The 22,650-nt window shown below is 47.1% G+C and overlaps 2 protein-coding genes across 2 annotated transcripts in view; one reads left to right on the top strand and one right to left on the bottom strand.

Moving 5' to 3' along the window:
- Positions 1–20,130, bottom strand: part of LOC134603723 (utrophin-like) — a 40,593-nt gene extending 20,463 nt beyond the window's left edge. The window contains exons 1-2 of the mRNA XM_063449901.1: positions 20,001–20,130; positions 19,811–19,887 (exon numbers count right to left, since the gene is read on the bottom strand). Of these exons, the coding sequence (XP_063305971.1) occupies positions 19,811–19,887; positions 20,001–20,130 (207 nt within the window). The remainder of the gene's footprint in view (positions 1–19,810; positions 19,888–20,000) is intronic.
- ACAP1 (ArfGAP with coiled-coil, ankyrin repeat and PH domains 1) overlaps positions 1–22,650 on the top strand; it is a 292,765-nt gene that overhangs the window by 141,250 nt on the left and 128,865 nt on the right. The window lies entirely within an intron of this gene.

Below are 22,650 nucleotides of genomic sequence, written 5' to 3'. Positions count from 1 at the left end.
CACCGCCTGTAATCGTATAATACGGTTGAGCATATAAATAGGGGTTCTATAACCAAAGGTACCATCTTCTGCCCACGTGGCTGGCCCATAATAATCTATAATACGCTGGGGAGGCCATTCATTATCTTCCCAGGCGCCTATCTCTATGGGTCCCCTTTTCTTCCTATGATTCACATCATATACTTTAACACCTAAAGTCTCACCTGTTTCAATAGGTAACAAGAAGAAGGATGGTTTGAGCATACCCAACACACATGCCCCTTCCCAGTCCTGTGGCAACTCCGAATAGGCTTTCTTACCACAGATCCAGTACAAATTTGCTGGGGCTCTCCAGGTAGATGTGATGGATAGGTCAAACCCCACATCCTTTAAATTGGCGTATCTAGCAAACGGGTTAGATGGTTCTGAGACATTTGAAGCCGACCACCAAGTTGTATTCTTTGTATCATCATCATAAGCTTTTTGCCCTAGACAAGTTAATTCTCCTACAGAAGTATTATACATTATTCCTTTCCTTGCTATGCAAACATAACCTATGATGGAGGTCTTTAATCTCCACTCAGATTTACCTCTAACACTCATATGATAATCGGCTTGTGAAGATATTAATTGTTCAACTGCCTCAGAACCGGACATTACCTCCTTTGCTTCCCAAGGCCATTGGTCTCCCATGTTAGTACCTCCACACACATAGCAGTTGGTAACATTAAGACTACCGGCAATACTTTCAGCTAAATCAATGAACAGGTTTTTAGCATTATGGGTGTTATGACACTCACCGCCTGGAGAGTGAAGCCGCCGTTTAGTCAATATTCCCCCTTCTCCAGAAATGCAATTCCAGCATAACCGATCATATAACTCCCGACCGGAGCATACGAACACGGTAACTCCCGATCAGCAATCCATCCGAAATCCTTCCACAGCTAGAAATAAACGAAAACGCTGTCCCAATAGTCAATCCCTCCACAAACGAGACGAAGCTCCGTTTTGAAGGTCAAGCAGAATGTGTTTAATGGGGGCTACCTGCCCAGTATTTATGCAGGTCTCCACCAGGTAGACACTCCCCTAGGGGACCTGGTGGAAGACTGTAAAATATATTAAACAGTAGCCAATCGCAGTGGCTATAACACAAGCCCTCCCCATTTTACCCATAATACATCTCTTCCTATCCTGGAGATAATTAGGGAGAAACCTAATTAACTCCGAGGATAGGAACCATCGCCATTTTAAACACAAACACAAAAAATGCAATAAAATACATAAAATCCGAAGTACCGAAACTATAGTGTTCGTGTAACGTATCCCCAGATAGCCTGAATCTGAGGGCATATTCCTACCGAATAGCGCTCAGATCCGAAGTACACAGTCCAATCGCCATGGAGTCAAAGTCTCTCATAAGTCCTTCGGTATACGAATGACTCCATGGGACGGCTATCTGGGTAAGTTCATACGGATGAAGAAAACCCCGAACGGAACAGGGTTCGTATGCCTCCAAGGGAATAGAAGGGAAGACGGCCGTCTCCAGCGGTGTTCGGTAGATAAAGAGTCCGTTTTTAGATCCATGGGTTTCGCACCGAACACCGCTGATTCGCCTCATGTCCAAAATGGCCGCCGCCTCGTGGTCGGCATACGAACGACGACCACCCGTACGATGGAATGGAGAGGTGTTTGCGGTTAACCACAGCGTTCTAATTTGTGGTCAAGGTGTTAATGAGTCGCACACTCCTCTCCTGGGTGGCCGATGTTCGGTAGTTTTACTCGGTACTTTAGAAAACGTAAAAACAACAGCGTACGGACAGGAAATCCACGAATCCAATGAAAACAGATGAACCCGCAATACAGGTCTATGCAGCAGGGTTCGTCACACGGCTCCCCCCTTGTGGAACACTCCGGCAGACCCGGCTTGGCCCTTTAGCGGGTCAACGTGGGGATGACCGGACTAGGAAGTAGCAAGGACGTCGGTTTGCCGGGATAACCCATCTGCATTCCCATTCTGCTTACCGGGTCGGTAGCTGATGGTGAAGTTATATGGTTGTAATGCTAAACTCCACCGCAGCAGTCTACCATTGTCTCCCGAGACCCGGTTAAGCCAAACAAGGGGATTGTGGTCCGTGATAAGGGAAAATTCCTGTCCATACAAATAGGGACTCAATTTCTTCAATGCCCAGACCAGGGCCAAACATTCTTTCTCCACTGCCGCATAACTCACTTCCCGGGGTAACAGCTTTCGACTGAGATATGCGACAGGGTGTTCTCCTCCATCTTCCCCGACCTGGCTTAGCACAGCCCCCAGTCCATACATGGAAGCATCTGTATGGACGAGAAAACGTTTGTTAGGAAGTGGGGCAGCCAGGACAGGGGCATTCACGAGGGCCTGCTTAAGTGCTTGAAACGCAGCTTCACAAGCTGGAGACCTGCTTAGGGAGGTTCTTCTTAGTCAGGTCTGTCAGGGGTTTAGCTATAGAGCTATAGTCGGGGACAAAGCGTCTGTAATACCCTGCAGTCCCTAGGAAGGCCAATACCTGGGTCTTAGTGATAGGTGTGGGCCAGTTCGCTACTGCCTCTATCTTGGCCGGCTCTGGTCTCTGGCTCCCACACCCCACCCTGTGACCCAAGTATTGTACCTCAGCCATACCTAGATGACACTTTTCTGGCTTCAACGTCAGGCCAGCGGCCCGAATTTTATCCAGTACTACCCCTACGTGTACCAGGTGTTCCTCCCAGGACTCACTGTAGATCGCAATATCATCCAGGTATGCACAAGCAAATTCCTGGAAGCCATCAAGGAGCCTATCCACCATCCGTTGGAAGGTAGCTGGGGCGTTCTTCATCCCAAATGGCATAACCTTAAATTGGTATAAGCCAAAGGGGGTGACGAAGGCCGACTTGGGGATGGCGTCCTTGGCCAGGGGAATCTGCCAGTAGCCCTTAGACACAGGTCTATGGTGGTCAGGTAGCGTCCCCTGGCAATGCGGTCTAATAATTCGTCTACCCGTGGCATCGGGTAGGCGTCAGTGGTGGTCCGCTCGTTGAGCCTCCTGTAGTCCACACAGAACCGGGTGGTCCCATCTTTCTTAGGCACCAGGACTACAGGGGAGGCCCAAGGGCTATCGGAGTGCTCGATGACCCCAAGCTGGGTCATCTCCTCTATCTCCTTCCGCATTCCTTCTCGGACTGCTTCAGGGATACGGTAAGGGGGCTGTCGTAAGGGGTTCTGTCCAGGGGTCTCTACCTTATGTACAGCTAGGGTAGTGTAGCCGGGTTCTTGGGAGAACGTCGCCTGCTTCTCCCACAGAAGCTGTTTCGCCTGTTCCTTCTCCGCGGGGCTTAACCTGTCCCCTAGCTGTACGAGATCAGTCAGATCCGTCTGGGCACCTCTGGCTAATAGGTCGGGTAAGGGCAAGCTTTCGGTGTCGTCTGCAGCGGGGGCACACACTGCGGCTACATCCTCAGGTCGTTCCTGATACTCCTTTAGCATGTTCACATGAAAGGATCGCTGGATCCTGTCATCTGAACAGCTGGCTATAAGGTAAGTAGTATCGCACACCTGGGCTAATACTTTATACGGGCCCTGCCAAGATGCTTGCATCTTCTTCGCCTTCACAGGTTTGAGCACTAGTACCTTCTGCCCAACCTGGAATACTCGCTGTCGGGCACCCCGATCGTACCATTCCTTCTGTCTCCCCTGGGCCACCTGGAGGTTCTCTCTTACCATCAGAGACAGTTTCTCCATGCGGTCCCGAAGTTCCAGAACATACGGTACTATGGGGGTACCTTCCTGCTCTGTCTCCCCCTCCCAGTGGCCTCTAATGAGATCTAGAGGTCCGCGGACCCTTCTCCCATAAAGCAGCTCAAAGGGGGAGAACCCAGTAGATTCCTGGGGCACCTTTCTGTAGGCAAACAACAGATGAGGCAGGAATCGCTCCCAGTCTCGGCAAGTGTCAGAAAAGGTCCTCAGCATCTGTTTGAGGGTGCCATTAAATCGCTCGCAGAGACCGTTAGTCTGTGGATGGTATGGGGAACTAAGTATCGGTTTAATGCCGCATACCCTCCACAGCTGCTGGGTGAGCACAGCGGTAAATTGGGTTCCCTGGTCAGAGAGAATCTCTTGAGGGAACCCGACCCTGGTAAAAATCCTAACCAGGGCATCAGCAACTGTCTCTGCCTCTATGTTAGACAGCGCTACTGCCTCTGGATAGCGAGTGGCATAGTCCACCACGGTGAGAATGTATTTCTTACCAGATGGACTAGCCCTGGCCAGTGGACCCACAATATCAACGGCTATGCGGGCAAAGGGCTCCCCAATAATAGGCATCGACATAAGCCTACCTTTTGGGTGGTCCCCCCGCTTCCCTACCCGTTGACAAGTGTCACACGTGCTACAATATATCCGCACAGCCTGGTTAATTCCTGGCCAAAAAAAGTTCTGCATAATCCTATGGCCTGTGCGGCGGGACCCTAGATGTCCGGCTAGCGGGACATCATGCCCTATCCGCAGAATCTCTCGCCGGTATTTCGCGGGCACTACCAGCTGTCGATTTGGCGGAGGGGCAACACTTTTCTGGGACGGCTTAGGGATCCGATATAACCTGTCCCCCACCCACTCATACCGCTCCCCCTCTGCTCCTTCTTCTCCAGTGTCTGCTCTGCCCCTATACCTCTGGAGAGATGGGTCTGTCTGGGTTTCCCTCCCGAACTCCTCCGGGGAATCCCAACTAGCTAACGTCTGCCCTGGGGTGTCAGTCGGGGAATCGGTTCTTACCGGGGTCTCAGCAGCAGGTGGGCCGGTTCCAGCAGCACGGGTCTGAGCACGGGTAGTCACTGGATTGGCTTCGCCAGGTCCCATAGTAGCATAGGCAGAAATCAGAGGGGCCAAATCATTTCCCAGTAAAACATCGGCAGGCAAGTCCTTCATAACCCCCACATTCACATGTCCAGCTCCCGCTCCCCAGTCCAAATGAACCCGGGCAACAGGCAGACGGAACACGGCGCCTCCTGCCACCCTTACTGCCACAGTGTTCCCGGTGTGTTGGTGTTCCGAAACCAGGTTCTTTTGGAGCAAGGTCATAGTAGCTCCGGTGTCTCTTAGACCAGTGACCTCTTTCCCATTTAACTTAACGGTCTGTCTGTGGTGTTGGCGGTTGTCCTGCTGAGCTGCGTGAACTGGGTCTGCTTCGTGAAGGAAACCCCAAAACTCCTCCTGCTCAAGGCAGTGAGCAGAAGGCTGAGGTGGCTGCTGGGCTCCGCCGGCTGGGTTTCTCCAGGATGGTGCTTGGTTGGCGTGGTTTAAAGGGCATTCTGGTCTTTTATGTCCCATCTGCTTGCATCCAAAGCACTGGACCTGGTTGGAGTAACCCCGTTTGTTGAATCGGGCTGACTGCCCATGGTTGGTTGCTGGCGGTACAGCGGGGGTACGTTGTGCTGGGGGGTGATATAGGTTGGTGGTTGGAGGTGCTGCCGGTTTGTATTCCACTCGGGCAGGGACCTTGGCTGCTGTCTGATCGAGCTTACGGGCATCAGTGTATTCGTCAGCCAGACGAGCAGCTTCATGGAAGGTAGCGGGTTTACAGTCCCTGACCCACTCTCGAACTCCTGCAGGTAATTTGTCAAAGCAATACAATAAAATGAGTGCACAATGTGGGGGTGATTAGGGACTAATGCTCAAACACCTAAAAAGTGGTATCCCCTACACCACTATAACAATACATAGCATACATACATACAAAGGCGGAGCTCAAGGCAGAATATTTGCTGCATTGAGCTCCGCCTTTGTATGTATGTATGCTATATAATTTGTCAAAGCAGTGTTCTAGCAGGAACACTTGCAGCACCTCTTCCCCAGTTACCGCTCGACACCCTGTCATCCAGTGGGCTGCCGTGCGGTGTACCCGGCATGCCCATTCCACATAGGAATCACCAGCCTGTTTATTGTAGTCTCGGAATCGCCTCCGGTACGCCTCAGGGGTAACAGCGTACCGGGTCAAAAGGGCATCTTTTACTGTCCGGTAGCTAGTGAGTTCCTCCTCTGGGATGGCCCGAAAAGCTTCACTGTTAACAAGTTAATTCTCCTACAGAAGTATTATACATTATTCCTTTCCTTGCTATGCAAACATAACCTATGATGGAGGTCTTTAATCTCCACTCAGATTTACCTCTAACACTCATATGATAATCGGCTTGTGAAGATATTAATTGTTCAACTGCCTCAGAACCGGACATTACCTCCTTTGCTTCCCAAGGCCATTGGTCTCCCATGTTAGTACCTCCACACACATAGCAGTTGGTAACATTAAGACTACCGGCAATACTTTCAGCTAAATCAATGAACAGGTTTTTAGCATTATGGGTGTTATGACACTCACCGCCTGGAGAGTGAAGCCGCCGTTTAGTCGATATTCCCCCTTCTCCAGAAATGCAATTCCAGCATAACCGATCATATAACTCCCGACCGGAGCATACGAACACGGTAACTCCCGATCAGCAATCCATCCGAAATCCTTCCACAGCTAGAAATAAACGAAAACGCTGTCCCAATAGTCAATCCCTCCACAAACGAGACGAAGCTCCGTTTTGAAGGTCAAGCAGAATGTGTTTAATGGGGGCTACCTGCCCAGTATTTATGCAGGTCTCCACCAGGTAGACACTCCCCTAGGGGACCTGGTGGAAGACTGTAAAATATATTAAACAGTAGCCAATCGCAGTGGCTATAACACAAGCCCTCCCCATTTTACTCATAATACATCTCTTTCTATCCTGGAGATAATTAGGGAGAAACCTAATTAACTCCGAGGATAGGAACCATCGCCATTTTAAACACAAACACAAAAAATGCAATAAAATACATAAAATCCGAAGTACCGAAACTATAGTGTTCGTGTAACGTATCCCCAGATAGCCTGAATCTGAGGGCATATTCCTACCGAATAGCGCTCAGATCCGAAGTACACAGTCCAATCGCCATGGAGTCAAAGTCTCTCATAAGTCCTTCGGTATACGAATGACTCCATGGGACGGCTATCTGGGTAAGTTCATACGGATGAAGAAAACCCCGAACGGAACAGGGTTCGTATGCCTCCAAGGGAATAGAAGGGAAGACGGCCGTCTCCAGCGGTGTTCGGTAGATAAAGAGTCCGTTTTTAGATCCATGGGTTTCGCACCGAACACCGCTGATTCGCCTCGTGTCCAAAATGGCCGCCGCCTCGTGGTCGGCATACGAACGACGACCACCCGTACGATGGAATGGAGAGGTGTTTGCGGTTAACCACAGCGTTCTAATTTGTGGTCAAGGTGTTAATGAGCCGCACACTCCTCTCCTGGGTGGCCGATGTTCGGTAGTTTTACTCGGTACTTTAGAAAACGTAAAAACAACAGCGTACGGACAGGAAATCCACGAATCCAATGAAAACAGATGAACCCGCAATACAGGTCTATGCAGCAGGGTTCGTCACAATGGGGGATCTCAGTGGCGTACTAAGGGGGGGGCGGGGGGGGCGGCCCGCCCCGGGTGCCACTGACTAGGGGGGTGCCATGACGTCCAGTGTCATGTGTCACCCCCCATCATTACGCTGCGGCGGCTGCGCACAGCCGCAGCACCTTTGCGGCCCGGCAGGACTTACTTCCAGGATGAGAAGGGGGAGGAGTGTTGTGGGCCGCGGCGTCGCGCAACGTGATGACGTCGTGCGCAGCGCCGTCAGCCCGCCTTCACGGAACTATCCAGCGGAAGGATCCAATATCCGGGCGGTGAGGCACCCAGTCGGTCAAGGCATCATCAAAATGTAAGTAGTCATTTTATGTGATGGGGCTAAATTAATTAAAGGGGGGGTGGATAATGGCCATTAAAGAATTAAAGGGGAGGGAGGTTTAATTAAAGGAGTGAGGATTAATTAAGGGGGTGTATTAAGGGGGGTGTGAATTAATTAAGGGGGCTGTATTAATTAAGGGGGAGTGAGGATTAATTAAGGGGGTATTATGAGGGGTATGGATTAATTAAGGGGGGTGTATTAATTAAGGGGGTGTGGGTTAATTAAGGGGGCTGTATTAATTAAGGGGGGAGTGAGGATTAATTAAGGGGGGTGTATTAATTAAGGGGGGAGTGAGGATTAATTAAGGGGGCTGTATTAATTAAGGGGGCTGTATTAATTAAGGGGGGAGTGAGGATTAATTAAGGGGGGGTGTATTAATTTAGGGGGGTGTATTAATTAAGGGGGTGTATTAATTAAGGGGGTGTGGATTAATTAAAGGGGTGTATAAATTAAAGGGGGTGTGGATTAATTAAGGGGGGTGTATTAATTAAGGGGGGAGTGAGGATTAATTAAGGGGGTGGATTAATTAAGGGCGGTGTGGATTAATTAAGGGGGCTGTATTAATTAAGGGGGAGTGAGGATTAATTAAGGGGGGTGTATTAATTAAGGGGGGTGTATTAATTAAGGCAGTTAGGATTAATTAAGGGGGTGTTTTAAGGGGGGTGTGGATTAATTAAGGGGGCTGTATTAATTAAGGGGGGAGTGAGGATTAATTAAGGGGGTGTATTAATTAAGGGGGGTGTGGATTAATTAAGGGGGTGTATTAATTAAGGGGGGTGTGGATTAATTAAGGGGGGGTGTATTAATTAAGAGGGGAGTGAGGATTAATTAAGGGGGTGTATTAATTAAGGGGGGTGTGGATTAATTAAGGGGGCTGTATTAATTAAGGGGGAGTGAGGATTAATTAAGGGGGGTGTATTAATTAAGGCAGTGAGGATTAATTAAGGGGGTGTTTTAAGGGGGTGTGGATTAATTAAGAGGGCTGTATTAAGGGGGGAGTGAGGATTAATTAAGGGGGTGTATTAATTAAGGGGTGTGTGGATTAATTAAGGGGGTGTATTAATTAAGGGGGGTGTGGATTAATTAAGGGGGGTGTATTAATTAAGGGGGGAGTGAGGATTAATTAAGGGGGTGTATTAATTAAGGGGTGTGTGTATTAATTAAGGGGGGTGTATTAATTAAGGGGGGTGTGGATTAATTAAGGGGGGTGTATTAATTAAGGGGGGAGTGAGGATTAATTAAGGGGGTGTATTAATTAAGGGGGGTGTGGATTAATTAAGGGGGCTGTATTAATTAAGGGGGAGTGAGGATTAATTATGGGGGTGTATTAATTAAGGGGGTGAAGATTAATTAAGGGGGTGTTTTAAGGGTGGTGGATTAATTAAGGGGGTTGTGATAATTAAGGGGGGTGTGGATTAATTAAGGAGGGTGTATTAATTAAGGGGGGAGTGAGGATTTATTAAGGGGGTGTATTAATTAAGGGGGGTGTGGATTAATTAAGGGGGCTGTATTAATTAAGGGGGAGTGAGGATTAATTAAGGGGGGTGTATTTAAGGCAGTGAGGATTAATTAAGGGGGTGTTTTAAGGGTGTGTGGATTAATTAAGGGGCTGTATTAATTAAGGGGGGAGTGAGGATTAATTAAGGGGGTGTATTAATTAAGGGGGGTGTGGATTAATTAAGGGGTGTATTAATTAAGGGGGGAGTTAGTATTAATTAAGGGGGTGTATTAATTAAGGGGGGTGTGGATTAATTAAGGGGGCTGTATTAATTAAGGGGGGTGTGGATTAATTAAAGGGGGTGTATTAATTAAGGGGCAGTGAGGATTTATTAAGGGGGGTGTATTAATTAAGGGGGGTGTATTAAGGGGTGTGTGGATTAATTAATGGGGGTGTATTAATTAAGGGGGTTGTGGATTAATTAATGGGGGTGTATTAATTAAGGGGGTTGTGGATTAATTAAGGGGGGTGTATTAATTAAGGGGGGTGTGGATTAATTAAAGGGGGCTGTGGATTAAAGAATTAAAGGGGGAGGTTTAAATAATGGGGGTGCAGGGTTTTTTTGATTAAGGGGGTTGCAGTATTCTATTTATTAAGGGAGGATGTGCACTGCAGATTTTTGTTTTTTTGTTAAGGGGGTGTGCAGGGTTTTTATAAGGGGGTGTGCAGGGTTTTTATAAGGGGGGTGTGCAGTTTTTTTGTTATTAAGAGGGGTTGTGCACGTTTTTGTTTTTTATTAAGGGGGTGTGCAGGGTTTTTTATTAAGGGGTGTGCAGGATTTTTATGTGTAGGGAGTGAATGAAATTTATGTGATCGGGGTGCAGGGTTTTTATGTGTAGGGAGTGTCTGAAATTTATGTGATCGGGGTGCAGGGTTTTTATGTGTAGGGAGTGTCTGAAATTTATGCGATCGGGGTGCAGGGTTTTTATGTGTAGGGAGTGAATGAAATTTATGTGATCGGGGTGCAGGGTTTTTATGTGTAGGGAGTGTATGAAATGTATGTGATCGGGGTGCAGGGTTTTTATATGAAGGGCGAGACAAGGGGCTTTGTAGAAAGGAGCAGGGCAGTTCTCACCAGCCCCTTTCTACAAAAGCACTGGTCTTCCCCCTTCTACAAAACTGGCGCATTTTACAAATGTTACAAGCAGTTTACAAATTTGTGCAATAAATATTATTGAAAACATTGAAAAAAATGTGGGTGTTTTCTTACATTTTTATTATGGGGGGGGGGGGGGGCAGGGGGGTGCCACACTCAGGGTCCGCCCCGGGTGCCAAATGCTCTAGGTACGCCCCTGGAGGATCTTATTATCTATACTCATCTCTTCATAAAAGGAATGGTATACTTGATGAGTTTGGGAGGATACCGTATCAGTCTCTATCCCTATAAACAATACTGTCCCAGGATCTAAACCCGTCCCATATATTTGAAACCCAAATAAATTTCCATACTTATCTAAGAACTTGTCGGGGTTATTTATAAGTATATGAACTGGATTGCATTCCATAGACTTACAATATGGGCTGGTAGGCAACTTAGTCACAATCATGTCCTTGTCTACTGTCTGTCCCCAAGTTGCCCACCCCACACAAGACCAATATGGGCAAAAGTTATAATCTCTATTTGGGCATCTAGGACTCACATATTTATTTTTACTACTGGGACAAATATATTTATCGTTAGACCCATACGTCCTCTCCCATCTAAGATCCCCACATACATTCCACGGCTTTCTACCACTTGATATCGCCTTACACGCATCAAATAGCAGAACACCCGAAGAATGTACGGATTCTAACACCGTCTTATTAATTAGGGTCCCCTGAGGATCTCCATTCCTGAGAGTCAACCAAATTGTACGAGGTTGATACTCCGGACTGAAGCACTTAGGTTCTCCTACTCCTAAATGGCACACACTATATTCTATATTAAGGTATCTACATCTTGATACATCTCCTTTACACTCGTATTGTGAATGCCAAATTAGGGTTTGGGAAATATGGTTACCTGTTCTCGTAGTCTTAATGCATACCTCACAGCTAGGAGTGTCGGTACCTCTACCTTCCTGAATATAAAAACACACATAAATAAACATTATCAAGAATACATCTTTCGCCGTCATCCTCAGTCTTCGTCCGTGCGAAGGCACCTCAGCTTCCAGGATGTAAGGGCTGCAGGGAATGGAGTTCTGCTCGTCTTCACAGGAGTCCCTTCGAGACTTTCCTGGCTTATATACTATATGTCGGTGAGCGGACAGGCTTTATTATGGCCGTCTAAAACACTCACTTCACCAAATCTCTGTAACAATAAAATTTGTAATCCACAAAGTTCCTCGTTACTCCGACTGAGTAGTGCGTTTTAACCGGATCTTGCAGGGATTCTCTGGATCTGCTGTAACTTGCCAAGAATCGACTGCTGCTGGCTTAACCCTGGAGTGATGTATCCACGGAGTCACTTCGGCTACTTTTATCGCTGTAGGGGTAGACAAAAGAACAACATAAGGACCTCTCCACTTGGGCCCTAACGGTACATTATTCCACTCTTTAATCCACACTTGATCTCCTGGGTTTTAACTATGAACTGGGGGATAAATATTCACAGGTAATCTATCTTGTACCCATTTCTGTACCTCCTCCATAGTCTTACCCAACTCTACAACCTGCTGCCGGGTAATTCCTTCTCCCAACTGACTCAAATCCCCCCTTAAGTTACCAAGTACGGGAGGTGGTCGCCCATACATGATTTCAAAAGGAGAGAGGCCCATCCTTCTGGTAGGGGTACTGCGGATTCGCAATAGAGCTATGGGTAAGAGAACGTTCCACTTAAGTTGGGTTTCCTGACACATTTTAGCCAACTGATTCTTAATAGTTCTATTCATTCTCTCTACCTTACCAGAACTCTGGGGTCTATATGCCGTATGAAGCCTCCACTTTATACCAAGCATATGAGTCAGTTGTTGTAGGCACTGATGAACAAAAGCTGGACCATTGTCCGATCCTATAGAGCAGGGTAGTCCATATCGGGGTATTATTTCTCGTAGCAGGAATCTCACAACTTCTCCTGCTTTCTCTGTACGAGTAGGACATGCTTCTACCCAGCCTGAATAGGTGCACACAATTACCAGCAGGTAACGATGTCCACCCGATTTAGGCATCACTGTATAGTCAATTTGTAAATCGGACATGGGGAGTCCCCCCATAAACTGGACTCCTGGTGGCTTTACAGGTCCTTGTCTTGCATTATTTTTAGCACACGTTACACATCTTCGTACAATGGCCTGAGTCAAGTTGGACAATCTTGGTATGTACAAATGTTTTCTGAGAGATTCTTCTGTACTGTCTCTCCCAGAATGTGTCCCGTTGTGATAATTTTGGACAATTTCTACCGCTAGTGATGCTGGAATGACTATTCTTCCATCTTCTAACTGATACCATTTGTTCTCCAAGTACTTTCCAGGTTCAGTCTTTAACCACTCCTCTTCTTGAGCTGTATAAACTGGAGTCCATTGAGACAGTGGAGTTGGTATAAGAGCAGCTATATGCCCCACATATTCCTGTCTTCCTGATTCAGCGGCACGCTTAGCTGTACTGTCTGCCATCTGATTTCCCTTGGTTACATCACCATCTCCTCTCAGATGCGCTCGACAATGTATGATACCGACTTCTTTCGGCTCCCACACTGCTTCCAATAGTTGTAGGATTTCAGCTGCATACTTGATTTCTTTGCCTTCTGAATTCAATAGTCCTCTTTCTTTATACAAAGCTCCGTGGGCATGAGTGGTTAAAAACGCATACTTGGAGTCCGTGTAGATGTTCACTCTTAAACCTTCAGCCAATTGTAACGCTCGTGTTAGTGCTATCAATTCTGCCTTTTGTGCTGCCTTTCGCCAGTGGCCGAGCTTCTATCACCTTGTCTATTGTTGTTACTGCATATCCTGCATAGCGGATCCCTTCTTTCACATAACTACTGCCGTCGGTGTAATATTGAACATCGGGGTTCTGGATGGGAAAATCACGAAGATCTGGTCTACTTGAAAATACTTCATCCATTACTTCCAAACAATCATGTTGACTTTCAGTAGGTTGTGGCAAAAGGGTAGCTGGATTTAAGGTGTTTACAGTCTCTAAATGCACTCTTGGGTTTTCACACAACATTGCTTGATACTTGGTCATACGGCTGTTACTAAACCAATGATTTCCTTTGTAATCCAACAACGTCTGTACTGCATGTGGGACTCGTACATAAAGTTCTTGACCCAGAGTGAGTTTATCGGCTACTAGCAGGGCGGCTGCAGCTACGGCTCTTAGACAAGGTGGAAGTCCGCTGGCCACTGCATCCAGTTGCTTAGACATGTAGGCAACAGGTCTTTGCCATGATCCCAAGTACTGTGTCAATACTCCCACAGCCATTCTTCTTTGCTCATGTACATACAGGTAGAATGGTCGTGTATGATCAGGTAGACCTAATGCTGGGGCACTCATCAAAGCCTTCTTCACATCTTCAAATGCCGTTTGCTGTTCTTGAGTCCAAAAGAAGGGGTCGTGCTCTGTACCTTTGATAGCTGCATACAGAGGTTTTGCCAGTATCGCGTAGCTGGGAATCCATATCCTACAGAAGCCTGCTGCCCCCAAGAATTCTTGCACTTGTCTTCTATTCTTGGGTATCGGTATTTGGCACACAGCTTCTTTTCTCTCTGGCCCCATAATTCTTTGACCTTCAGAGATATGGAATCCCAGATATTTGACAGTTGGCAAACACAACTGAGCCTTCTTTCTAGACACCTTGTATCCTGCCTTCCAGAGAATGTGTAGTAGATCGTGCGTTGCTTGCTGACATATTTCCTTTGTAACTGCTGCTATCAACAAGTCATCTACATATTGTAACAATACACACTCTCCTGGGATAGACTCGAAATCCAGTAGATCTTGACTTAGAGCTGAACCAAATAGGGTAGGTGAATTTTTAAACCCTTGGGGCAGTCTTGTCCAGGTCATTTGGCGTTTTGAGCCCGTTACAGCGTTTTCCCATTGAAAAGCGAAGATACATTGGCTTTCTGCGGCAATTCGGAGGCAAAAGAAGGCATCTTTGAGATCTAATACTGTGAAGTAAGTAGCCCCGCCCGGAATTAAAGCAAGCAGGTTATATGGATTGGGTACAACTGGATGTATACTAACAACCGCATCATTGACTGCTCTCAAGTCCTGTACAGGTCGATACTCATCTGTACCGGGCTTTTGAACAGGCAGCAATGGGGTGTTCCAGGGGGAAGTACAGAATTTTAGGATACCATACCGTATGAACTTATCCAGATAAGATTGGATGTTCTTCTTAGCCTTCTGCGGGATGTGGTATTGTCTTAGGCTCACTGGATAAACCCCAAGTTTTAGTTCGATTTTAATAGGTGGAATATTGCGGGCCAGTCCTGGTGGGTTGTTCTCTGCCCAAACTCCTGGTATGTTGAATAAGGACTCATCACTCCTAGGGTTTTGGCTAGTCAACACTGTATAAAGTCGCCACTCTTCTTCCTTTGGTACGGATAATGTCATAATACCTGAAGGTCCATTAAACTTTAAGGATGTTGTTCCATTTGGTAGGAACGTAATCTGCGCTTGTAACTTAGATAGCATATCACGTCCCAGCAATTGGACTGGACATTCAGGCATATAAAGGAATTGATGTTTTACTACGTGGCCTCCCAATGTACAGAGTCGACTTTTAAGAACCGGTTTTTCAGCACTTCTTCCAGTTGCTCCTATCACAGTAATAGTCCTTCCAGATGGAGGAGCAACTAGGTTAGTCACCACTGAATGTTCAGCACCAGTGTCGATCATGAACGCACTCCTTTTTCCCCCTATTGATACATCGACCATAGGCTCTGCTCGACCAAGGGGGATGGAGCCCGGTCGGTATCAATAGTCCTCCATGACCGTGTCAGCCAATCCTACAAAGTCCCTACCTTCTCTATCGCGGGACCTTTGCGCTGCTGGGAAATACCTGTCTTCCCTAACACTTCCTCTGTTCCCATTGCTCCCTCTATTACCATTACTCCCTCCGGGGCCTCCTCTACCTCTCGCTCTGCCTCTAAAGTTTCCATAACCTGCCCTGGGTTGGTCTCTCTCGTACTGCTCTCTTTGTGGACACTCGTTCCTCCAATGCCCTTCTTCCTTGCAATACGCGCACTGATTCCTACTCAAGGGCTCCCTATTCCATCTACTATCGCCTCTATCTGGGCCCCGTCTATCTACGCCTGCAATCGCTACCGCTAACATATCTGCCTTTTTACGCATCTTGCGCTCTTCCTCTTTCTTACTTTCTGTTTCCCTATTCATATACACTTTATTCGCTACCTCCATTAGTTGGGTGATAGACATTCCTGCAAACCCTTCTAACTTTTGTAGCTTGTGCTTAATATCTCCGTAAGCTTGGCTGACAAAGGCGGAGTTCACCATTCGGGAATTATCTGCGTCTTCCGGATTAAAGGGGGTATACAAGCGGTATGCCTCCAATAATCGGTCATAAAAGACACTGGGCGCTTCATCACTTTTCTGAATCACCTCAACTGTCTTCGACATATTAATGGCTTTCTTTCCTCCGGCTTTCATGCCAGCAATTATAGCGTCTCTATAGGCTCTGAGTTGAACCATATCAGCACCGTTTACATTCCAGTCGGGATCGGTATTGGGATAATGTGTTGCGGCCCATGCTGCTGGATTAGCTTGATTCAAAGCACGGGCTTTATCCTCTAGCGCTTTAATGGCTGCTTGATTAATCCTTGTCCTTTCCTCATTGTTAAACAAAGTCATTAATAACTGCTGGCAATCAGCCCATGTCGGGTTATGTGTCTGAACTATTGAGGTGAACAGATCAGTCATAGCTTGTGGTTTCTCAGTATACGAGGAATTGTGGGTCTTCCAGTTTAAGAGATCAGTTGTCGTGAATGGGACATATACGAAGACTGGGTCAGCATGTGCCATTTGGCCTGCGGCATCGATATAGGCTGACCCAGGATTCAGACGAAGAGGCATCTGGTAATGTCTTAATTGTTGGGTACCGGTCAGTTGTCGGGTTTGTATGGGGCTACGTGGAGGGGCGTCAGTCATGGGTTCCAGTCGGGGAGAAATGGGGCATGAGGATGTGGGAGCTTGGTTTTGGGAAAAGGTAGTGAATAAAACACTTCGAGTCGAGCTAGAAGAAGCTTGACCGGAAGTCTGAAGTGGCGCCAAATCAGGATATTCAGATCTAGTGGGGGTTGGCTCTGATTCCGGAAGGGGAGATTTAGTACGAGAGGGGGTGGATTCTGTACTGGAGGAGGAAGCGGAAGTGGATGAGGGCAATGAGGGGAGGGTTGCAGGACTTCCTGCATTTGCGTCACTTCCTCTTAAAGGAAAGTAAGGGGGCGGTAAAGGGATCTCGGACTCAGGGGGCGTGTCCAAAATGGGCCTAACACCAGTCCTAGTGGACAAACAAGTCCTAGCCACCATGAGGCGACATTGCTCCTCGTGGCACGTCTGGATCCATTTTGGCGAGTCATTTACGGCCTGTCTCCAACAGTCAATATAAGGAAACTGTCCGTAAAGTTCTGGCCTACCCGATACAGCCACGTGTAAGCGCTGTACCAGAGTTGGATCCAAACTGCCACGTGGCGGCCATGCCGCAACCAAAGTAGGCCACTCCCTAGTACACAAAGTGACCAAACGTACAGGAGACATCTTAACCCCAAAATCACATATTTTAAATCCCTTTTTAAAATTCTTCACCATACAACCTAAGGGATCCGGAATCGTTGACTGCGACGCGCCCATACTTATCAATGGAACGTCGTTGACAACGAATACTATACACGCGTACTATTCAACAGTCACACCCGTTTCCTCTGGCAACAGCACCACGTGGTACGGTTACCAAGTGAAACGTACACAATAATACAATAAACACTCAGGGAATTCCCGTACACACACAGCTGTTACACCAGTCACTATATAATCAATATTATGCCCTTTGGCGAAACTATACAGTCACCCACGCTATAATTCTCTATATATGAATTACCCGTCTATAACACACCCCAGTAACATCGTCTTTTACAAATAGCGGTTACAGTACGGTTAGCATAGGTCAAAGCACAAGTTAAGGTCACAATACAATTATTAGTGGTTATGGTGTTAAACATGCAATGGACGACAGTGATTAGTACTTATATACAGTGTCAGTAAATATACAGGGTTATGGTACCGTGCACTATAATACAGCAACACACTATTAACACTCTCGCTAGACGGCTGAGCTCGCGCTATCTAACAAGATATACACTTTACTAAACAATCGTTAACACATTTACAATTCCCAACTAAACTATTGGCCAGTACCTTGAATGGACTACCTAAAACTATGTACACCCGTTTTGGTTAGCCACACTGCCCAAGCACCACATATAGCGAGCTAGAGGACCGAATTTACACAGGCGCCTCTTAGTCGATTACTATCAAAAATCTAGTGGGTTCCAAATTTACACGCCTTCCCACTTAGCCAAGATAGGTTGAGAGCTAGCGAACCGAATTTACACAGGCGCCGCTTAGTCTCCCGGTCCCTCCGACCTAGCGAACGTAATATACACCCTAGAACGCTAGTCTAGACAAGACACCGGTGTCCGGCTAGGGCTATTTACACCAGGACCCCGCCTGACTAACCAAATCAAACGGTCTGACTAAAGAGCGTTCGATTGAGCGGTGCGCCTTCGCTCCTTCCCTCCGACAGAGGGGGCAGATTCCATACACAAATAACCCCTTACGGGCCTACCGCACAATCGGTATACCCCTAGTGGGTCTGCCGTCTAAAACAGCAGTTGTCTTACCTCCTCGTTCCTGAACCTGAGTTCACACTCATCGACGGGGACACCCCAGCACTTCTTACGTAGAGGCCGATGATCTCCTGGACAACAGACCAGTGGCGCCGAGACGAAGGGAGGTCCACGCAGAAGTTCAGGGGTGCAGCCGTAGAGAACGTGGGCAAAGATAGACCGTCTCACGCCTCTGCCTCTCAGCTACCGTTGAACGATGAGTTTCCCGGCCAATGCACCAAATGATACCGGAGAAACTGACGGAAGCGAAGCACAGAGAGATGGACACAGGTTTCTTCAGGAAGGAAGAGATTCTTTATTGGATCACCGATCGGGACTCAGAGGGACTAACGTCACCAAAATACAGCAAGTTCTGAGCCCCGGACAATAGTGCAGGCTCCTTATATAGGCACATAACTATTCCCATATTAAGCTCCACCCGCACATTCTCTTAACCAATCAACACAAATAAGAATTAACTTCCTGTTTGACCGCATGGCTTGTCCAGCACAATGGAGGAGGGGAATACTATATCCTGTATTCTTGCACATGCTCCGTACACTACTGATCGTATCTTGCCTCGTGCAACCAACTGATCGATACGTCAGCATATGCACGTACACATGCCACGTGGTAATCTCGGCCTACTAAATTTATTTTTACCGAGATTCCACCACAATAACATACTGCATATAAGAATAAAATCCCCTAAGGATTACAACAATACTGCATTTATAAGGCTAAAAGACTGAATATAAGCAATAAAAACCCAAAGCCACCCACTATAAGCAGGAGGCAGTGGTACTCTGACCTGTACTGACTGCAGAGCAGTAAAGAAAGAGGAAATGATGCGTGGGGAGAGGAGTTTTATAGTACCTAACTTTTTTCTGATTGGTTGTTTTTTCTGTGCTGCTGTGGAGTTCTAGTAAAGAGAGACTTAAGCAAATACGAAGCCTCCTGTCATGTTATAAAATTGGATTACTTCTCCAATTATCTCCAGGGCAGAAGGGAGGAAGCCAGGATGCATTGTGGGGATGTTTTACTTTCACTGTTTGAGCCAGATTAAAATACTTCCAGCCAGGGGGAACAAAATATACTTTTACTAACTTTTGAACCCCTGGTCTGATTCATGCCATTTTTTAATATGTTGTTCCCCTGAATGGATTGATTGTGGATGTGTATTTTTATGTGAATGTGATGTATGGTTTTAAAGTTACAGAGTATGTGTGGAAACTGTATTTTTACTGTATGTAATAATTATGTTAATTGCTTATCTGAGGGGAGGGGATGTGTGGGTTGTACTGTTACTTGATTGGTTGTTTTATGCCTCCCCCTGGGTGTGTCCTGTATGTGCACAACTGTAATAAAAAGCAGGCTGGGTGTTCCAGACCTCAGATTCTGCTTGACCCTCAAACCGATGTGTCGTCTCGTTTTTGGGGGAATTGGATTGTATGCTGACTGCCAGGAGTGTAAGCAGATTGTATGCTTTTCCTGTTCGGCTGATTCCAAGGTTCGTGTGTTTCCAGTTCGGGAGTTTCCAGAATTCGTACAGTTTGCAGTTCGGGAGATTGGTGATTGCTGTAGCTGCTGGTCTATGGAAAAGGGGGATATCGCCTAAACTGGGTTTTATCCTCTTGTAAGTAAAACGGTCCGTTACACGGGTCTTGCCACTTTACCTCTTCAGATGGAGACTCTTCTGCTCTCCATTCTTTCATGATCTCCAGAGAAGGGGGAGGGATGAAGTCCTCGTCCCCTGATGATGGAGCTTGAGATGATAGGACATTCTGAGAGACGGCTCCGCTAAGTCGGGGTGTTCCCTTTCCCCTTTGGAGAAGCCGCGTTGGAGCCCTTTCAATGGTGTTTTACATGATAAGGTGTCCAACCTAACGTTGTCGGTATCTCTAGCTTCCATTGGTGTTGGTGCCGTTGCACCCGCTCGGTTGGATGGGTTGTTGGCCAGCATATTGGAGAGGACTTCTTCCCCCAAAGATGCCATGGCGGCCTTAATCCTCACCTGAAAATCGGTCGGGGATATTGAGGGAAGTCCGACATGTTGGTTTACACCCTTTTGGTCTGTGGGAGACAGGATCGTACAACAGTACACTTATTGCCACTCAGTGGGCCTCCGCGTATAACTGGGGTCACCCAAAATTTCGAACAATCAGTACCACTTTCGCAGGATCCGGGGAGTGGTCTGAGAATGGGATGAGCGGTCTGTAATGTTGGGACGTAGCCCGAGTATGGGAGACGTGAAAGCCTCAATATGTATAATCCAAGGGGTTCATCCTTATATGGACTAGAATTGTGGAGTTTGGGCAGCACTGTGAGTTCTCCTTCTCGGTTAAGGGAAGGGCGTACGGATCCCCCAGTTGAAGCATAGAGGTGTCGGAATACATGCATCTATTGCGCCCTGGTCTGTGCATACAATGACAGAGCGTACTCTGAAGGTAGAAGCCCTAGAAAGAGCGCAGGGGGTCACCACGTCCAGCAGGGGGGGTCACCCCTTTGTACCTATGCCATTAGCATTGTAACATGCCATTCGCTTGGGGGTCACCCAGCGTAGAGGGGTCACCCCTGTATGTATGTGTCTTATGGCATGTTGGGACACTCTTTCGGGCTGTGGGGTACCGAACAGCTGTCAGGTACACTTATTGCCACTTAGTGGGCCTCCACGTATGACTGGGGGTCACCCAGAATTGTTTCAATCAGTACCACTTAGAGATTTCCTGGGAGTGGTCTGAGGAGGGGGTCACCCTCAATAAGACCGGGATGAGCGGTCCGTAATGTCGGGACGTAGCCCGTGTATGGGGAGGTATGGGATATAGTACTGTGGAGAATTGTCAGCATCGTGAGCTCTCCTTCCTGGCTCTCTCAATATACATGTATCCAGTGTGTCCTGGTCTGTGCATACAGTAACAGATCGTACTCCGTGGATATGAGCCCGTCCTAGGGCGTGGGGGTTCCCCCCAGTATATGTTTGACACTAGAACCGGAATAAGATTTGCTTGAGGTTCACCCAGCGTAGGGGGTTCCCCCCAGTATATGTATGTCACTAGGACAGGAACCAGATTCGCTTGGGGGTCACCCAGCGTAAGGGGGGGTCACCCCTGTACCACGTCACTTTGGAGAGGTGTCTGCCACGCTTGGGGGTCACCCAGCGTAAGGGAGTGTTAATCACTCCGTTATGTGCCTCCACTACTGTGTCCTGGGAGGTGTATCCCTGTGGGGAAGGAGTGTATCCAGTGGTTGTGAGGTCCAGTGGGAGTAGGGAGCTGAGTAAGTTATCAGCTCTATTTAATTTCCCTGCCAGCAGATAGAGTAATGCATCCACTATATCCCCACAGCAGGGAACAGTCCATTCATAATCCTCCAGACGTACAATAAAACTGTTATTCAACATGTCAATTGTATAGAACAGAATAGAGCAAACTGCCAGCAGACATGAGTACTGCATCCACTATATGCACACAGCAGGGATCAGTCCTACATAGTTACAAAAGCTGAAAAGAGACTTGTGTCCATCAAGTTCAGCCTTCCTCACATATGCTTTTGCTGTTGATCCAAAAGAAGGCAAAAAACCCAGTCTGAAGCGATTCCAATTTTGCCACAAACTAGGAAAAAATTCCTTCTTGACCCCAAAATAGCAGTCAGATGTCTCCTTGGATCAAGCAGCTATTAGCCAACTAATTAGAAATGATATCCCTGTATGTTTTGTTTTTGCAAGTATTTATCCAATTGCAATTTAAACATCTGTATAGACTCTGACAAAACCACCTTTTCCGGCAATGAATTCCTTACTGTAAAAAAACCTTTTCTTTGACTTAGATGAAATCTCCTTTCTTCCAGCCTAAATGTGTGACCTCGTGTCCTATGATAGCCCTGTTTATGAATAGATTTCCAGATAATGGTTTGTACTGGCCCCGAATATATTTGTATAATGTTATCATATCCCCCCTAAGGCGCAGTTTTTCCAACTATTCATACAGAGTTCCATATAAAACCTTTATTTCACATGCCAATGAAATATTACAGTATAGAGCTCAGCAGTGAACAGTCCATTCATAATCTTCCAGAAAAGGTACATATAAAACCTTTATTCCACATGCCCATGATATGTATTAGTATTGAGCTCAAAAGTACTTGTAAAACTTTTAATTTCACAGGAAAAATATTTTAAACAGTACAGGTCTAGCTGCCAGTTCGTGGGAATCAAGAACTGGCTAAACGACATGGCCGACGTGAATCTCGCGAGTGCCGCAAGATTCAAGATGGCCGCCGTTCACGCGCAAAAGTGCCGTGCAGCCCGCGATCGAGGATACGATCGCGGCCCGACGGTAAGGAACAGAGTACCCCCGACACCCCCAGAGACCTGCCCTGAAGTCGCAGCACCAGTGAATAAAAAAAGCATGCTCGCGGTAAACCGCCGCGATCCGTGCAAGACCAGAGTAAAGTATAGTGTAGCGGAGAGCCGATCTTTCACAGCTATTCTCCACTAGAGATCCCAGTGAGGCTCAGG

This window comes from Pelobates fuscus, chromosome 3, assembly GCF_036172605.1.
Source record: "Pelobates fuscus isolate aPelFus1 chromosome 3, aPelFus1.pri, whole genome shotgun sequence".
In the NCBI taxonomy this organism is placed as follows: domain Eukaryota; kingdom Metazoa; phylum Chordata; class Amphibia; order Anura; family Pelobatidae; genus Pelobates; species Pelobates fuscus.
This window is presented reverse-complemented; position numbering and strand designations above follow the sequence as displayed.